Consider the following 16,197-nt stretch of genomic DNA (forward strand, 5'->3'; position numbering starts at 1 on the left):
GGATGTATGTGTGCATCTATATGTGACGTCCCCCCATTCATTGTCCCCACAGGGTGATGTCACTCTCTAGATGTATGTGTGCGTCTATATGTGACGTCCCCCCATACATTGTCCCCGCAGGGTGATGTCACTCTCTGGATGTATGTGTGCATCTATATGTGACGTCCCCCCATACATTGTCCCCGCAGGGTGATGTCACTCTCTGGATGTATGTGTCTGTCTATATGTGACGTCCCCCCATACATTGTACCCGCAGGATGTTGTCACTCTCTGGATGTATGTGTCTGTCTATATGTGACGTCCCCCCATACATTGTACCCGCAGGGTGATGTCACTCTCTGGATGTATGTGTGCATCTATATGTGACGTCCCCCCATTCATTGTCCCCACAGGGTGATGTCACTCTCTAGATGTATGTGTGCGTCTATATGTGACGTCCCCCCATACATTGTCCCCGCAGGGTGATGTCACTCTCTGGATGTATGTGTGCATCTATATGTGACGTCCCCCCATACATTGTCCCCGCAGGGTGATGTCACTCTCTGGATGTATGTGTGCATCTATATGTGACGTCCCCCCATACATTGTCCCCGCAGGGTGATGTCACTCTCTGGATGTATGTGTCTGTCTATATGTGACGTCCCCCCATACATTGTCCCCGCAGGGTGATGTCACTCTCTGGATGTATGTGTCTGTCTATATGTGACGTCCCCCCATACATTGTACCCGCAGGATGTTGTCACTCTCTGGATGTATGTGTCTGTCTATATGTGACGTCCCCCCATACATTGTACCCGCAGGGTGATGTCACTCTCTGGATGTATGTGTGCATCTATATGTGACGTCCCCCCATACATTGTCCCCGGAGGGTGATGTCAGACTCTGGATGTATGTGTGCATCTATATGTGACGTCCCCCCATACATTGTCCCTGCAGGGTGACGTCACTCTCTGGATGTATGTGTGCATCTATATGTGACGTCCCCCCCATACATTGTCCCCGCAGGGTGATGTCACTCTCTGGATGTATGTGTCTGTCTATATGTGATGTCCCCCCATACATTGTCCCCGCAGGGTGATGTCACTCTCTGGATGTATGTGTGCATCTATATGTGACGTCCCCCCATTCATTGTCCCCGCAGGGTGATGTCACTCTCTGGATGTATGTGTCTGTCTATATGTGACGTCCCCCCATACATTGTCCCTGCAGGGTGACGTCACTCTCTGGATGTATGTGTGTGTCTATATGTGACGTCCCCCCATTCATTGTCCCCGCAGGGTGATGTCACTCTCTGGATGTATGTGTCAGTCTATATGTGATGTCTCCCCATACATTGTCCCCGCAGGGTGATGTCACTCTCTGGATGTATGTGTCAGTCTATATGTGATGTCTCCCCATACATTGTCCCCGCAGGGTGATGTCACTCTCTGGATGTATGTGTCAGTCTATATGTGATGTCTCCCCATACATTGTCCCCGCAGGGTGATGTCACTCTCTGGATGTATGTGTGCGTCTATATGTGACGTCCCCCCCCCCCCCCCCATACATTGTCCCCGGAGGGTGATGTCAGACTCTGGATGTATGTGTGCGTCTATATGTGACGTCCCCCCATACATTGTCCCTGCAGGGTGATGTCACTCTCTGGATGTATGTGTGTGTCTATATGTGACGTCCCCCCATTCATTGTCCCCGCAGGGTGATGTCACTCTCTGGATGTATGTGTCAGTCTATATGTGATGTCTCCCCATACATTGTCCCCGCAGGGTGATGTCACTCTCTGGATGTATGTGTGCGTCTATATGTGACGTCCCCCCCCCCCCCCATACATTGTCCCCGGAGGGTGATGTCAGACTCTCGATGTATGTGTGCGTCTATATGTGACGTCCCCCCATACATTGTCCCTGCAGGGTGATGTCACTCTCTGGATGTATGTGTGTGTCTATATGTGACGTCCCCCCATTCATTGTCCCCGCAGGGTGATGTCACTCTCTGGATGTATGTGTCAGTCTATATGTGATGTCTCCCCATACATTGTCCCCGCAGGGTGACGTCACTCTCTGGATGTATATGTCTGTCTATATGTGATGTCCCCCCATACATTGTCCCCGCAGGGTGATGTCACTCTCTGGATGTATGTGTGCATCTATATGTGACGTCCCCCCATTCATTGTCCCCGCAGGGTGATGTCACTCTCTGGATGTATGTGTCTGCCTATATGTGACGTCCCCCCATACATTGTCCCTGCAGGGTGACGTCACTCTCTGGATGTATGTGTGTGTCTATATGTGACGTCCCCCCATTCATTGTCCCCGCAGGGTGATGTCACTCTCTGGATGTATGTGTGCGTCTATATGTGACGTCCCCCCCCCCCCCCCCCCCCCCCCCCCCCCATACATTGTCCCCGGAGGGTGATGTCAGACTCTGGATGTATGTGTCTGTCTATATGTGACGTCCCCCCATACATTGTCCCTGCAGGGTGACGTCACTCTCTGGATGTATGTGTGTGTCTATATGTGACGTCCCCCCATTCATTGTCCCCGCAGGGTGATGTCACTCTCTGGATGTATGTGTCAGTCTATATGTGATGTCTCCCCATACATTGTCCCCGCAGGGTGATGTCACTCTCTGGATGTATGTGTCAGTCTATATGTGATGTCTCCCCATACATTGTCCCCGCAGGGTGATGTCACTCTCTGGATGTATGTGTCAGTCTATATGTGATGTCTCCCCATACATTGTCCCCGCAGGGTGATGTCACTCTCTGGATGTATGTGTGCGTCTATATGTGACGTCCCCCCCCCCCCCCCATACATTGTCCCCGGAGGGTGATGTCAGACTCTGGATGTATGTGTGCGTCTATATGTGACGTCCCCCCATACATTGTCCCTGCAGGGTGATGTCACTCTCTGGATGTATGTGTGTGTCTATATGTGACGTCCCCCCATTCATTGTCCCCGCAGGGTGATGTCACTCTCTGGATGTATGTGTCAGTCTATATGTGATGTCTCCCCATACATTGTCCCCGCAGGGTGACGTCACTCTCTGGATGTATGTCTCTGTCTATATGTGACGTCCCCCCATTCATTGTCCCCGCAGGGTGATGTCACTCTCTGGATGTATGTGTCAGTCTATATGTGATGTCTCCCCATACATTGTCCCCGCAGGGTGATGTCACTCTCTGGATGTATGTGTGCGTCTATATGTGACGTCCCCCCCCCCCCCCCCCCCATACATTGTCCCCGGAGGGTGATGTCAGACTCTGGATGTATGTGTGCGTCTATATGTGACGTCCCCCCATACATTGTCCCTGCAGGGTGATGTCACTCTCTGGATGTATGTGTGTGTCTATATGTGACGTCCCCCCATTCATTGTCCCCGCTGGGTGATGTCACTCTATATGTGATGTCTCCCCATACATTGTCCCCGCAGGGTGACGTCACTCTCTGGATGTATGTCTCTGTCTATATGTGACGTCCCCCCATTCATTGTCCCCGCAGGGTGATGTCACTCTCTGGATGTATGTGTCAGTCTATATGTGATGTCTCCCCATACATTGTCCCCGCAGGGTGATGTCACTCTCTGGATGTATGTGTCTGTCTATATGTGATGTCCCCCCATACATTGTACCCGCAGGGTGATGTCACTCTCTGGATGTATGTGTCTGTCTATATGTGATGTTCTCCCATACATTGTACCCGCAGGGTGGTGTCACTCTCTGGATGTATGTGTCTGTCTATATGTGATGTTCTCCCATACATTGTACCCGCAGGGTGGTGTCACTCTCTGGATGTATGTGTCTGTCTATATGTGATGTTCTCCCATACATTGTACCCGCAGGGTGGTGTCACTCTCTGGATGTATGTGTGCGTCTATATGTGATGTCCCCCCATACATTGTCCCCGTACTGTGATGTCACTCTTTGGATGTATGTGTCTGTCTATATGTGATGTCCAAATGAAAAACAAAAGAAAAGTCCCAAGGCGCTACCTAGCACCTTCAGCCAGGCCTTCAAAATAGGACCACCAAAAAGTCCTCGTTTACAGCAATTTTTCGAGAAATCAGGCACACGGCGATGATGTTTGTCCTTAAACCAAGAATTCTTTTTGATGGGATTCTCTCGTGACCGGGAAGATATGTCAAGGAGAAAAGAAAGGAAAAGTACAATGTCTAATGGTTCTAGATCAAAAATATAAAAATGGAGGGCCCCAGAATGTGTACCCTCACTCACATAGAGAAAGATAGGAACCTGTGCATAAAGGTTTCTTTATCATGGGTCACACTCCGTGATAGTAGTATCGCTTCCCTCCACCGGTATGATTGTAAACATACCGTACTCACATGGAATACACGGAATGTGACCCATGATAAAGAAACCTTTATGCACAGGTTCCTATCTTTCTCTATGTGAGTGAGGGTACGCATTCTGGGGCCCTCCATTTTTATCCCTTATTTCTCCTTCATCCACTAGGTGTCACTGGAGTTACACTGGGGAATAGAAGGCGACCACAGGGAGCATGGGCACTTTAAAATAATTAATCAGTGTGACCAACTCCTCCCCTTCTACTTCCCCTCCCAGGCAGTCTTAGATCGTGCCCAAAAGGGAGCAGGTCACATTTGGCTCATCTCCTGGGCTTTTTGATAATTAGGGCATAAAGCAGCAAGTTTTGCCTTTGAGGACAGGCAGATAGTTGCTGCTACTATCTGCCTGCGACGTGGGAGCCTGCCGGAGGGAGCCGGCTGCTGCTTAAGGGTTTGCGCCCGGCTCCCTGGCTGACAGAGACCACCGTCTCTGGAGCTGTAACGGGCGCCGCTCTCACGCAGCGTGCACCCGATCCTCCCCCAGCCCCACCGCCGACGGCATGGCCGCAGCACTGTGAGTATTACCCTGCCTTCCTATTAGAGGAAGGTCAGGGACACAAACGGCGGTGCAGCAGAGGGTTTTTTAAACCTGGCGCCATTATGGGTGACGGAGCTGCCAGGCGGGGGGCGGAGTTACCGCGCGGTACTTCCCAGCAGGCCTTGGCATACCCCAGCGTTCCTGCAAGTCGCGGCGGCCATCTTGGACATTTGGCGCCGTTTGAACACGCTGCTGGAGGCTCCACAGTTGCGCTGCAGATCTATCCTGACTGCAGTTGGGCGATTCCTGTCCCCTGGTGACCGTCCTGCTGAACGCTCTATCCGGTCTGTGAGTTACAGTGGGGATTAGAGCTAGGTGGAGACAGTTTGGGCTGTGTCTCAAACTTAGAGCTATAGCGCTTCTAGGTATATGCCATAGCGTTGTACAAAGCTCTGTGACAGCTCTTTACTTTCACTGTCTCTCCCTTCCAGCATAATATATTGCTGCCTATCCTATACCTACTACCTGTGATCAGTCTGGTAGTGTGTGGTGATTGCTGGGGTTTCTGTTGAACCATGGCAGGGGGTAGCTCCAAGAGGGTTACTTGCAAGAAGTGTGCTGTAAAATTTACACCTTCTAAGGAGGGAGACTCTGTATGTGATAAATGCGCTGCTTTACCCCCAGCTCCAGAGTCCCCCGTTCATACCCCTGTTTGGGCATCACAATTAGCTGATGTGATGTCTCATTTAGCTTGCGAGCTCTCTGCAGCTCAAAAGGACAGAGAAACTTCCAGAACTCAACAGGCTTCCTTGACTGCTGCTGTGCAGAGCTTAACAAAGGCCTTAACACCAGCAGAGGGCGCCATTGCTTCATCTTCTAGGCAAGATCCCCCTACCTTACTCAGGAAAAGGGTATTACAGCCCTCTGGGGATTCTGGAGAGTATGATGATATGCCTGATCTGGAGGAGGGCGAATATGCTCTTCCAGATAATTATGATGATGATGATGATGATGTGGAACCTGAGGCTCAGGTGTTAGTTACACAAGAGCCGGCCTCAGCCACTCCAGGTCTGGAGGACCTTATACATATGGTTAAGGTTGCCTGCAAGGTGTCAGATGACACAGACATTCCTGCTCGTCCTTCTTTCTTTGGAAAGAGACAAAGGCAGTCACCCACCTTCCCCCCAGCGGAGGAGTTGGATGAACATATATTGCAGGCTTGGAATCATCCTGATAAAAAATTCCAGGTACCTCAGAGGTTTCTGGCTGCTTATCCTCTTCCACCAGAGGGTAGAAAGAGGGTTGAGATACCTCCAGTAGTGGACTCTTCAGTCTCACGACTGTCAAAAAAGACGGTTCTCCCGGTGCCGGGTGCAACCACTCTTAAGGATACTTCTGACCGTAAGTTGGAGGTAACCCTTAAGAACATTTTTTCAGCCGCTGGTATTATTCAGCGTCCGGCCCAGGTCGGGTGCTGGGTAAATAAAGCCATGGGGTGTGGGCTTCTCAGATCCTAACAGAGGTCCGTGAGGGCTCTGACCCTGCTTCTATTGTTCAGCTGGCTGAACAGATCCAGGAGGCATCAAATTATTTAATAGAGGCCTCTTCTGACGTCTGCATGATTGCAGCCAAGGTTTCGGCCTTATCCATATCAGCTCGCAGAGCTCTCTGGTTACGCAAATGGCAGGCTGACGCAGAGTCCAAGCGTGCTGTGGAGGCCCTGGCGTTCAATGGGGAGGTTCTTTTCGGGCCAGAGCTCGACAAGTGGATCTCCCAAGCAACGGGAGGTAAGTCCCACTTCCTTCCCTCAGCGGCTCCTCCAACTACACGCAGGACCCCTCAAAGGCCCTCCTTTCGGTCCTTTCGGCCTACGACCAGATTCAGAGGTCGTTCCAGAGGCGGAGCTCCATCTAGAGGCTCCAGAGGACGAGGCAGAGGCGCCTCGGCAGCTGTCCAGGAGCCCAAGTCCTCCAAGCCAACCGCATGACTGTCCACGGTCCCATCTGGGGGATCCCAGAGTCGGGGCTCGACTGCTGTCCTTCTGTCACATCTGGCTGCAGTCTTGTCAGGACTCGTGGGTAAGGGATCTGGTAACCCAGGGTTACAAAATCCATTTCAGGTTAGTCCCTCCAAACAGGTTTTTCAAGACCGGTCTCCCAGTCTCAGGAGACAAGGCGCAACTTCTGTTGTCAGCAATCAACAAGCTGCGGACAACGGGAGTTGTGATTCCAGTACCCGAGGATCAGCGTACTCAGGGATACTACTCCAGTCTGTTCCTTGTGCCGAAGCCGGATGGCTCGGTAAGGCCTATACTAAATCTAAAGGATTTGAATCCGTTTTTACAAGCGGTCAAATTCAAGATGGAGTCCCTGCAGTCGGTGATTCAGGGACTGGAACAGGGAGAGTTCCTGGTATCCTTGGATATCAGGGATGCATACCTGCACATCCCCATCTGGCCCCCTCACCAGGCCTTCCTCCGGTTCGCTATACAGGAACAACACTGGCAGTTCCAGGCCCTGCCGTTCGGTCTCTCATCGGCCCCCAGGGTCTTCACCAAGGTGATGGCTGTGATGATGGAGGTCCTCAGGGCTCAGGGGATTACCATCATCCCCTACTTGGACGATCTTCTCCTGAAGAATCGTTCGAAGGAGGCCCTGTTGTCCAACATACGGCTCACCCAGGAGACTCTCATCAGTCATGGGTGGATTCTGAACTTTGCAAAGTCTCAGCTACAGCCGTCTCAACGTCTTCTCTTTTTGGGGATGATTCTGGACACCCAGCAGATGAAGGTTTTTCTACCATCCGACAAAGTTCAGTCCCTGCAGGTCCTGGTCAGGTCGGTCTTGCGACGGCCACAGGTAACGGTGCACCTTTGCACCAGACTCTTGGGGAAGATGGTGTCCTCCTTCGAGGCGGTACAATATGGCCGCTTCCACTCGCGCCAATTCCAGTTGTCTCTCCTTCGCCAGTGGTCAGGGTCTCACCTGCATCTTCAGCAGCGGGTGACCCTGTCTCCTCGAGCCCGTCTGTCTCTGCTGTGGTGGCTCAACTCCGAAAACCTGCAAAGGGGCAGGAGGTTCGGCATATGGGAGTGGACTCTCCTCACCACAGACGCCAGCCTTCGAGGCTGGGGGGCGGTAACGCTGGAACACCAGTTCCAGGGTTTATGGACGAGGCAGGAAAGCTTACTCTCCATCAATGTGCTGGAACTCAGAGCAGTCTACTATGCTCTTCTGCAGGCGGGACACCTGCTGCGGAGCAGAGCAATCAGAGTTCAGTCCGACAACGCCACAGCCGTCGCCTACATAAACAAGCAAGGCGGCACTCGGAGCAAGGCGGCGATGAAGGAAGTAAGCAGGATCATCCTCTGGGCTCAGAACCATGCTCAGGCCTTGTCAGCGGTGTTCATCCCCGGAGTAGACAATTGGGAGGCCGACTTTCTAAGTCGGCAGCATGCCCACCAGGGGAGTGGTGCCTCAACCCTCAGGTATTTCAGTCCCTTATACATCGTTGGGGGTGTCCTCAGGTGGATCTGATGGCGTCCCGCCACAACTTCCAGCTCCCCAGCATACTTTGCGCGGACTCGAGATCCTCAGGCCGCAGGGGTAGACGCTCTGGTCGCTCCTTGGCCGTTCCAGTTCGTTTACCTCTTCCCTCCCTTTCCGCTGATCCCTCGGGTGTTACAGCGCATTCGCAGGGAGGGGGTAACAGCGCTTCTGATAGCGCCGGATTGGCCCCGGCGCTCGTGGTACACCAACCTGACGGATCTTCTAATCGACGAGCCGTGGCCGCTGCCTCATCAGGAGGACCTCCTTAGTCAGGGTCCCTTCATCTACCCAGATTTAGGACGTCTACATTTGACGGCGTGGCTGCTGAGAGGTCCATCTTGAGACGTGCAGGTATCCCTAGGGCGGTGATACCCACAATGATGAGGGCCAGGAAGGAAGTCACCTCCAGACACTATCATCGGATTTGGAGATCCTATGTGGCGTGGTGCGAAAGACGCAGAGTGTCCTCTACTCTGTTCAAGAAGGCTCGACTTCTCCTGTTTTTAACAGGAGGGGTTAAACTCTGGACTTAGGCTGAATACACTAAAGGTGCAGGTTTCAGCACTCTCAGTTTTTTTCCAGAAACGTATAGCTCTCATTCCGGAAATCCACACTTTTTTCCAGGGGGTGCTGAGGCTTCAGCCCCCTATTCGTCCACCTACGGCTCCCTGGGACCTAGAGTTGGTCCTCAGATATTTGAAGTCATCAATATTTGAGCCTTTAGAAGAGGTGGATCTTCGATATCTCACCTGGAAGGTGGTTCTTCTTTTGGCTCTGGCCTCGGCCAGACGTGTCTCGGAATTGGGTGCGCTTTCTTGTCGCTCACCGTTCCTCCAGTTTCATCCGGACAGAGCGGAGCTCCGTACCAGTCTTTCTTTCCTTCCAAAGGTGGTCTCAGCGTTCCACGTGAACCAACCCATAGTGGTTCCAGCATTCACAGAGGCTTCACCTGAGGATAGGTCTTTGGATGTGGTGAGGGCCCTGCGGATTTATGTCTCTCGCACGGCTTCTCTTCGCAAGACGGATGTCTTGTTTGTTACCTACGACCCAGTGCGTCGTGGATGGCCAGCTTCAAAACAGACGCTGGCCAGATGGATCCGTCTGACTATTCGTCAGGCATACCTTGCTGAGGCTCAGACGCCTCCCACTAACATAGGCGCGCACTCCACCAGATCGGTGGGTCCTTCATGGGCGGCTGCCCGTGGGGTCTCCCTGCAACAGCTCTGTCGTGCTGCGACATGGTCAGGTCGGCACACTTTTGTGTGATTTTATAGGTTTGATACCTTTGCGGCACCAGCTTCTCAGTTTGGCCGCTCTGTTTTAAGGGGATCTCAGCGCTCACCCACCCGGGTTGAAAGCTCTGGGACGTCCCCAGTGTAACTCCAGTGACACCTAGTGGATGAAGGAGAAACAGGGATTTTGTACTTACCGTTAATCCTTTTCTCCGAGTCCACAGGTGTCACTGGACGCCCGCCTCAGCGCTGTTCTCCACCTGTTATGTTCAGTGTTAGGTTCCTATTGGGTAACCTCTGGAGTTTTCCCTTGTCAGGGTTATTTAAACATTGTTATTACACACCTGTCTTGTCTGGTTTGACTCTGTGTGTGGGTGTTTGTTTTTCATATATATACATTCTTTTTCTACTATTGTATTGAATGTTGTTATGTTGTGATGAACCTCCTCTCGAATGTGTGTTATATCTTTCTGCTCCCTTTCGGGCACGATCTTTATGACTGCCTGGGAGGGGAAGTAGAAGGGGAGGAGTTGGTCACACTGATTAATTATTTTAAAGTGCCCATGCTCCCTGTGGTCGCCTTCTATTCCCCAGTGTAACTCCAGTGACACCTGTGGACTCGGAGAAAAGGATTTACGGTAAGTACAAAATCCCTGTTTTTGTATTTTTGATCTAGAACCATTAGACATTGTACTTTTCCTTTCTTTTCTCCTTGAAATATCTTCCCGGTCACGAGAGAATCCCATCAAAAAGAATTCTTGGTGTAAGGACAAACATCATCGCCGTGTGCCTGATTTCTCGAAAAAAAAAAATATATGTGATGTCCCCCCATATATTGTACCCGCAGGGTGGTGTCACTCTCTGGATGTATGTGTCTGTCTATATGTGACGTCCCCCCATACATTGTCCCCGCAGGGTGATGTAACTCTCTGGATGTATGTGTCTGTCTATATGTGACGTCCCCCCATACATTGTCCCCGTACTGTGACGTCACTCTCTGGATGTATGTGTCTGTCTATATGTGACGTCCCCCCATACATTGTCCCCGTACTGTGACGTCACTCTCTGGATGTATGTGTCTGTCTATATGTGATGTCCCCCCATACATTGTCCCCGTACTGTGACGTCACTCTCTGGATGTATGTGTCTGTCTATATGTGATGTCCCCCCATACATTGTCCCCGCAGGGTGGTGTCACTCTCTGGATGTATATGTCTGTCTATATGTGATGTCCCCCCATACATTGTCCCTGCAGGGTGATGTCACTCTCTGGATGTATGTGTCTATCTATATGTGACGTCCCCCCATACATTGTCCCCGTACTGTGACGTCACTCTCTGGATGTATGTGTCTGTCTATATGTGATGTCCCCCCATACATTGTCCCCGCAGGGTGATGTCACTCTCTGGATGTATGTGTGTCTATATGTGACGTCCCCCCATACATTGTCCCCGTACTGTGACATCACTCTCTGGATGTATGTGTCTGTCTATATGTGATGTCTCCCCATACATTGTCCCCGCAGTGTGATGTCACTCTCTGGATGTATGTGTCTGTCTATATGTGATGTCCCCCCATACATTGTCCCCGTACTGTGATGTCACTCTCTGGATGTATGTGTCTGTCTATATGTGATGTCCCCCCCATACATTGTCCCTGCAGGGTGATGTCACTCTCTGGATGTATGTGTCTGTCTATATGTGACGTCCCCCCATACATTGTCCCTGCAGGGTGATGTCACTCTCTGGATGTATGTGTCTGTCTATATGTGACGTCCCCCCATACATTGTCCCCGTACTGTGACGTCACTCTTTCTTTATGCCCATAGTTACTGTCTGGGGCAGAGGATTCCTTTGTGCAGATTTGGGAGTTGAGTCGCTGCTCGGAGTCTGGCACCATTGAGGTGAGTTCTCTGTGATGTCATCAGATGAATACGTCATCTTCATTTACCTGGTTCTGTTCATCTGATCATTCCTTGTATGCAGGTAGCACACCGTCATTCGGAGTGTGTGACAGACACTCAGGTTTGTGGGGCACGATTCTGCGACCCTCAGGGAACCTCTTTCGCTGTGACTGGCTATGACCTGAGTGAAATTATCCGATATGTGCAGGTCTGAGTCCCATAAGACTGAATACATAAGAAGGAGGACTGGGGAGATGTCATGGAGAACACTGGGCTGGAACTGGAGCACCTGGAGTCACATCATGTGGGCAGTGACCATCAGAACATTGATCTGTAACATCCGGAACCATACTGGCTCTACGCCCTGTAATAGCTAGAACCTGGGTATATTCTTCTTTATGTATACAATTTGGATATAGGATTACAGATCTGGAAGTCACCAGGAACTGATAGGACATTAGACATTTGATATATTCACATCCTCACAGTAGTATTTAGTGTCAAAACCGTGGTCTAGAACATCTAGGATGCCACTTGATACAGCTAATAGAGACCAGCAACTTTCATGTGATCACCTTCAGGACATTGATATAGAATATTTAAAAACAAAGTGTATATACTTTATCTAAACCATCCATGATGACAGGACTGCAACCCACCTGAGATAGAGAGGACATCTAGGGTGACAGGACTGAGAGCCACCTGGGATAGAGAGGACATCTAGGGTGACGGGACTGAGAGCCAACTGGGATAGATAGGACATCTAGGGTGACAGGACTGAGAGCCACCTGGGATAGAGAGGACATCTAGGGTGACAGGACTGAGAGCCACCTGGGGCAGAGAGGACATCTAGGGTGACAGGACTGCGACCACCTGGGATAGATAGGATATCTAGGGTGACAGGACTAAGAGCCACCTGGGATAGAGAGGACATCTAGAATGACAGGACTGAGAGTCATATGGGATAGATAGGACATCTAGGATGACAGGGCTGCCAGCCACCTGGGATAGAGAGGACATCTAGGGTGACAGGGCTGCGAGCCACCTGTGATAGAGAGGACATCTAGAATGACAGGACTGAGAGTCCTCTGGGATAGATAGGATATCTAGGATGACATGGCTGCTAGCCGCCTGGGATAGAGAGGACATCTAGGGTGACAGGACTGAGAGCCACCTGGGATAGAGAGGACATCTAGGGTGACAGGGCTGCTAACCGCCTGGGATAGATAGGACATCTAGGGTGACAGGGCTGCTAGCCGCCTGGGATAGAGAGGACATCTAGGGTGACAGGGCTGCTAGCCGCCTGGGATAGAGAGGACATCTAGGGTGACAGGGCTGCGACCCGCCTGGGATAGATAGGACATCTAGGGTGACAGGGCTGCGACCCGCCTGGGATAGATAGGACATCTAGGGTGACAGGGCTGCGACCCGCCTGGGATAGATAGGACATCTAGGGTGACAGGGCTGCGACCCGCCAGGGATAGATAGGACATCTAGGGTGACAGGGCTGCGACCCGCCTGGGATAGATAGGACATCTAGGGTGACAGGACTACTTGAATATGTTACATTACTGATAGATGACATCACTCCTTTCATTGCTGCCATCATGTCCCTTCTGTGTGCTCAGCCCAGTGGTACTCATGGGGGGGGGGGGGTGCTGGGATTCACAAGACGGGCAACTATTTATATAATGGGTGTATCAAGGTTTTTAAATGCGTGTCAGTAATGTATTAATAATGTTTTACCAAATAGGTGTGCCCGGTGTCTGATTGGTAGATTACTGCACCTGTGGGTCCCAGTCCATGGAGTGCAGGCACCTGGACAGATGCTCTTGCGGGAATGCTGGTGACAATATGCTGCAGAGATTGTGGCCTGCACCACAGCTTCTGGCTACCGGGGATGCTCCCAGCACACACTGATAGGTGGATCAGTCTGGAGCCAGGGACCTGTTTGCCCCCTAGCAACTATGGTGTAAATCTGTGTAAATACTGCAATGGGATATTCTGGCACTGGGGGGGGGGCGCGCGCACACACACACACACACACACACATTCAAAGTTTGGGGTAATGACTTAACTAGCTGCAAATGTCTGATTTTCAAAGGCATATCTACATAGGTGTATAGAGGCCAATTTCCAGCATCCATCACTCTAATGTTCTAATGGTACATTATGTTTGCTAATCACATTAGAAGACTAATGGATGATTATAAATTAATTCAATTATGTTAGCACAGCTGAAAATGGTTTTTTTTTAGAGAAGCTACAAATATGTCCTTCTTTGAGCTAGTTGAGTATCTGGAGCATCACATTTGTGGGTTTGATTATACTCTCAAAAGGGCCAGAAAAAGAGGACTTTCAAGTGAAACTCAACAGTCTCTTCTATTTCTTCTAAATTATTTTTCTACGAGAAATTACGAAGCTGAACATTTCCTACAAAAGGTGTGTACTACTTCCTTCAGAGAACAGCACAAACAGGCTCTAACCAACCAGAGTAGAAAGAGAAGTGGGAGGCCCCAGTGCACAAGACAAGTACATTAGAGTCTCTAGTTTGAAAACTAGACATCTCACAGGTCCTCAGTTGGCAGCTTCATTAAATGGTACCCACAAAACGCCAGTGTCAACAGGATGCAGTCAATTTACCTATAATCACATACCTCCCAACTGTCACGCTTTCCGCGGGAACGTCCCAATATTCGGGGACGTTCCCACGTCCCGCCCGGGGCCGCCATTGTCCCGCAGTGGGGGGGGACAGTTGGGAGCCCCCCAGCTTGCCGAGAATAGATGCTGTGCGCATGCGCACAGCGTCTATTCAGCGCCGACGAGCGTCGAAAACGGGGGTGTGGCCGGAGTTCGCGTCACCCCGTGAGGCCACGCCCCTTTTCGGGAACGTCCCGACCTCCCAACTTCAAAAGTTGGGAGGTATGTAATCAAAATACTGACAACCTTTGACCGACGGTCAAAATACGGACATTTAAAATACTGACAACCATTGACCCTGTGGGGGCCAATGTGTTTTGCCCTGTGGGGATCTCCTGGTGTGCCTTGGCAATTTTAAAATCTTATTTAGTGTGCCACAAGGTAAAATGGTTGAAAATCACTGTTTTATACTATGAAAGGATGTCATCTGTAAAATCTGCGCACTTCACCCACTCACCACCAGGCGGCACTGTGTAGGCTTTATAGACACACTCGCTGTGCTGCAAATTCACAGACCTAGTGATTATTGAACACCCGAGCACTCGCAGCCAAGCAATCTGAACCAGGCCCATTATCCAATAGCTGGCAAAGTTTTTTCCCTGTGCTGTATACACTCTGTCCTCAAGGCAGACTAGTGGTATATCCCTGCTTGGCCACAGGTGACTATTAGTACATCCCTGCTTGGCCACAGGTGACTATTAGTACCTCGGTCAGTGTGATTTCACCACCACAGCTGAGACATCTATAACAGCTGCAGAATACCTCCCAACTTGTGAAATATGACAGACGGGACCCATGCTCCTGTGGGCCCTGCTGTGAGGGGCATGGTCAGTGCTCCGAGGGGCTGGGGGCATGGCCAGCAGTGGGGCTGCAGCCCACACCCCCAGCCCATCAGTCTCACTGAATACATACATACAGATGTGTTGACTGGCTCTTGTAACACACGGTGCCTCGCTCAGGACTGGCCCTGCCATCGCACGGTGCCTCGCTCAGGACTGGCCCTGCCATCGCACGGTGCCTCGCTCAGGACTGGCCCTGCCATCGCACGGTGCCTCGCTCAGGACTGGCCCTGCCATCGCACGGTGCCTCTCTCAGGACTGGCCCTGCCATCGCACGGTGCCTCCCTCAGGACCGGCCCTGCCATCGCACTGTGCCTCGCACAGGACCGGCTCCGCCATCGCACGGTGCCTCGCACAGGACCGGCTCCGCCATCGCACGGTGCCTCGCACAGGACCGGCTCCGCCATCGCACGGTGCCTCGCACAGGACCGGCTCCGCCATCGCACGGTGCCTCGCACAGGACCGGCTCCGCCATCGCACGGTGCCTCGCACAGGACCGGCTCCGCCATCACACGGTGCCTCGCTCAGGACTGGTGCCTCACGTGTGGCTGGGAATTGCTGCACACACACTACTAGCGGGTAATGACATTTGGGATTATACGCTCCCGGAGGAATCAGTATATGGATCTGTAGGAGCCAGCGTGACTCGGAGCACGCCAGACGCCTAACTATTTACAGAGGGGAGGGGGCGGTGCAGCACCAGGCATGGATTCCAGTGGTTTCCTAACATGTCTGTCAGTGGAGCTGGGGGAGGGGAGACGGGAAACCCTCACCCCAGGCTCTGCTTCTGGCTGAGGTAACATAAGTAGCTGCCAGATCTCACAGGCTGTTGTGTAACTCTCTGACCGAGAGCCTGGGGCCCAAACACCAGGCATGTTAAAACTGTGGCCCTCCAGCTGTTGTGAAACTACACATCCCAGAATGCATTGCCATAGTTTTAGCATTCCCTAATTGTTAAACTGTGGCAAGGCATGATGGGATGTGTAGTTCCACAACAGCTGCCATACATAGAGGCCTGAGCCAATACGTGGAGCCCAAACACAGACCAGAGAACCATAGTTTCATACCCTCCAACTGTACCGAATTTGCCGGTATAGTACCGTTTTTTTAACAGTCTGTACCGGCAAATTGCAATTGT

At 51.5% G+C, this 16,197-nt stretch overlaps 1 protein-coding gene across 1 annotated transcript in view; it reads left to right on the forward strand.

The window, feature by feature from the left end:
- The window catches only part of WDR54 (WD repeat domain 54), a 32,651-nt gene extending 19,059 nt beyond the window's left edge, over nucleotides 1–13,592 (forward strand). The window contains exons 8-9 of the mRNA XM_083175521.1: nucleotides 11,446–11,520; nucleotides 11,603–13,592. Coding sequence (XP_083031647.1) covers nucleotides 11,446–11,520; nucleotides 11,603–11,734 — 207 coding nt within the window. The 3' untranslated portion in view covers nucleotides 11,735–13,592. The remainder of the gene's footprint in view (nucleotides 1–11,445; nucleotides 11,521–11,602) is intronic.
- The last annotated feature ends 2,605 nt before the right edge of the window (nucleotides 13,593–16,197 follow it).

Source organism: Crinia signifera, chromosome 1 (assembly GCF_055691185.1).
Source record: "Crinia signifera chromosome 1, ASM5569118v1, whole genome shotgun sequence".
Classification (NCBI taxonomy): domain Eukaryota; kingdom Metazoa; phylum Chordata; class Amphibia; order Anura; family Myobatrachidae; genus Crinia; species Crinia signifera.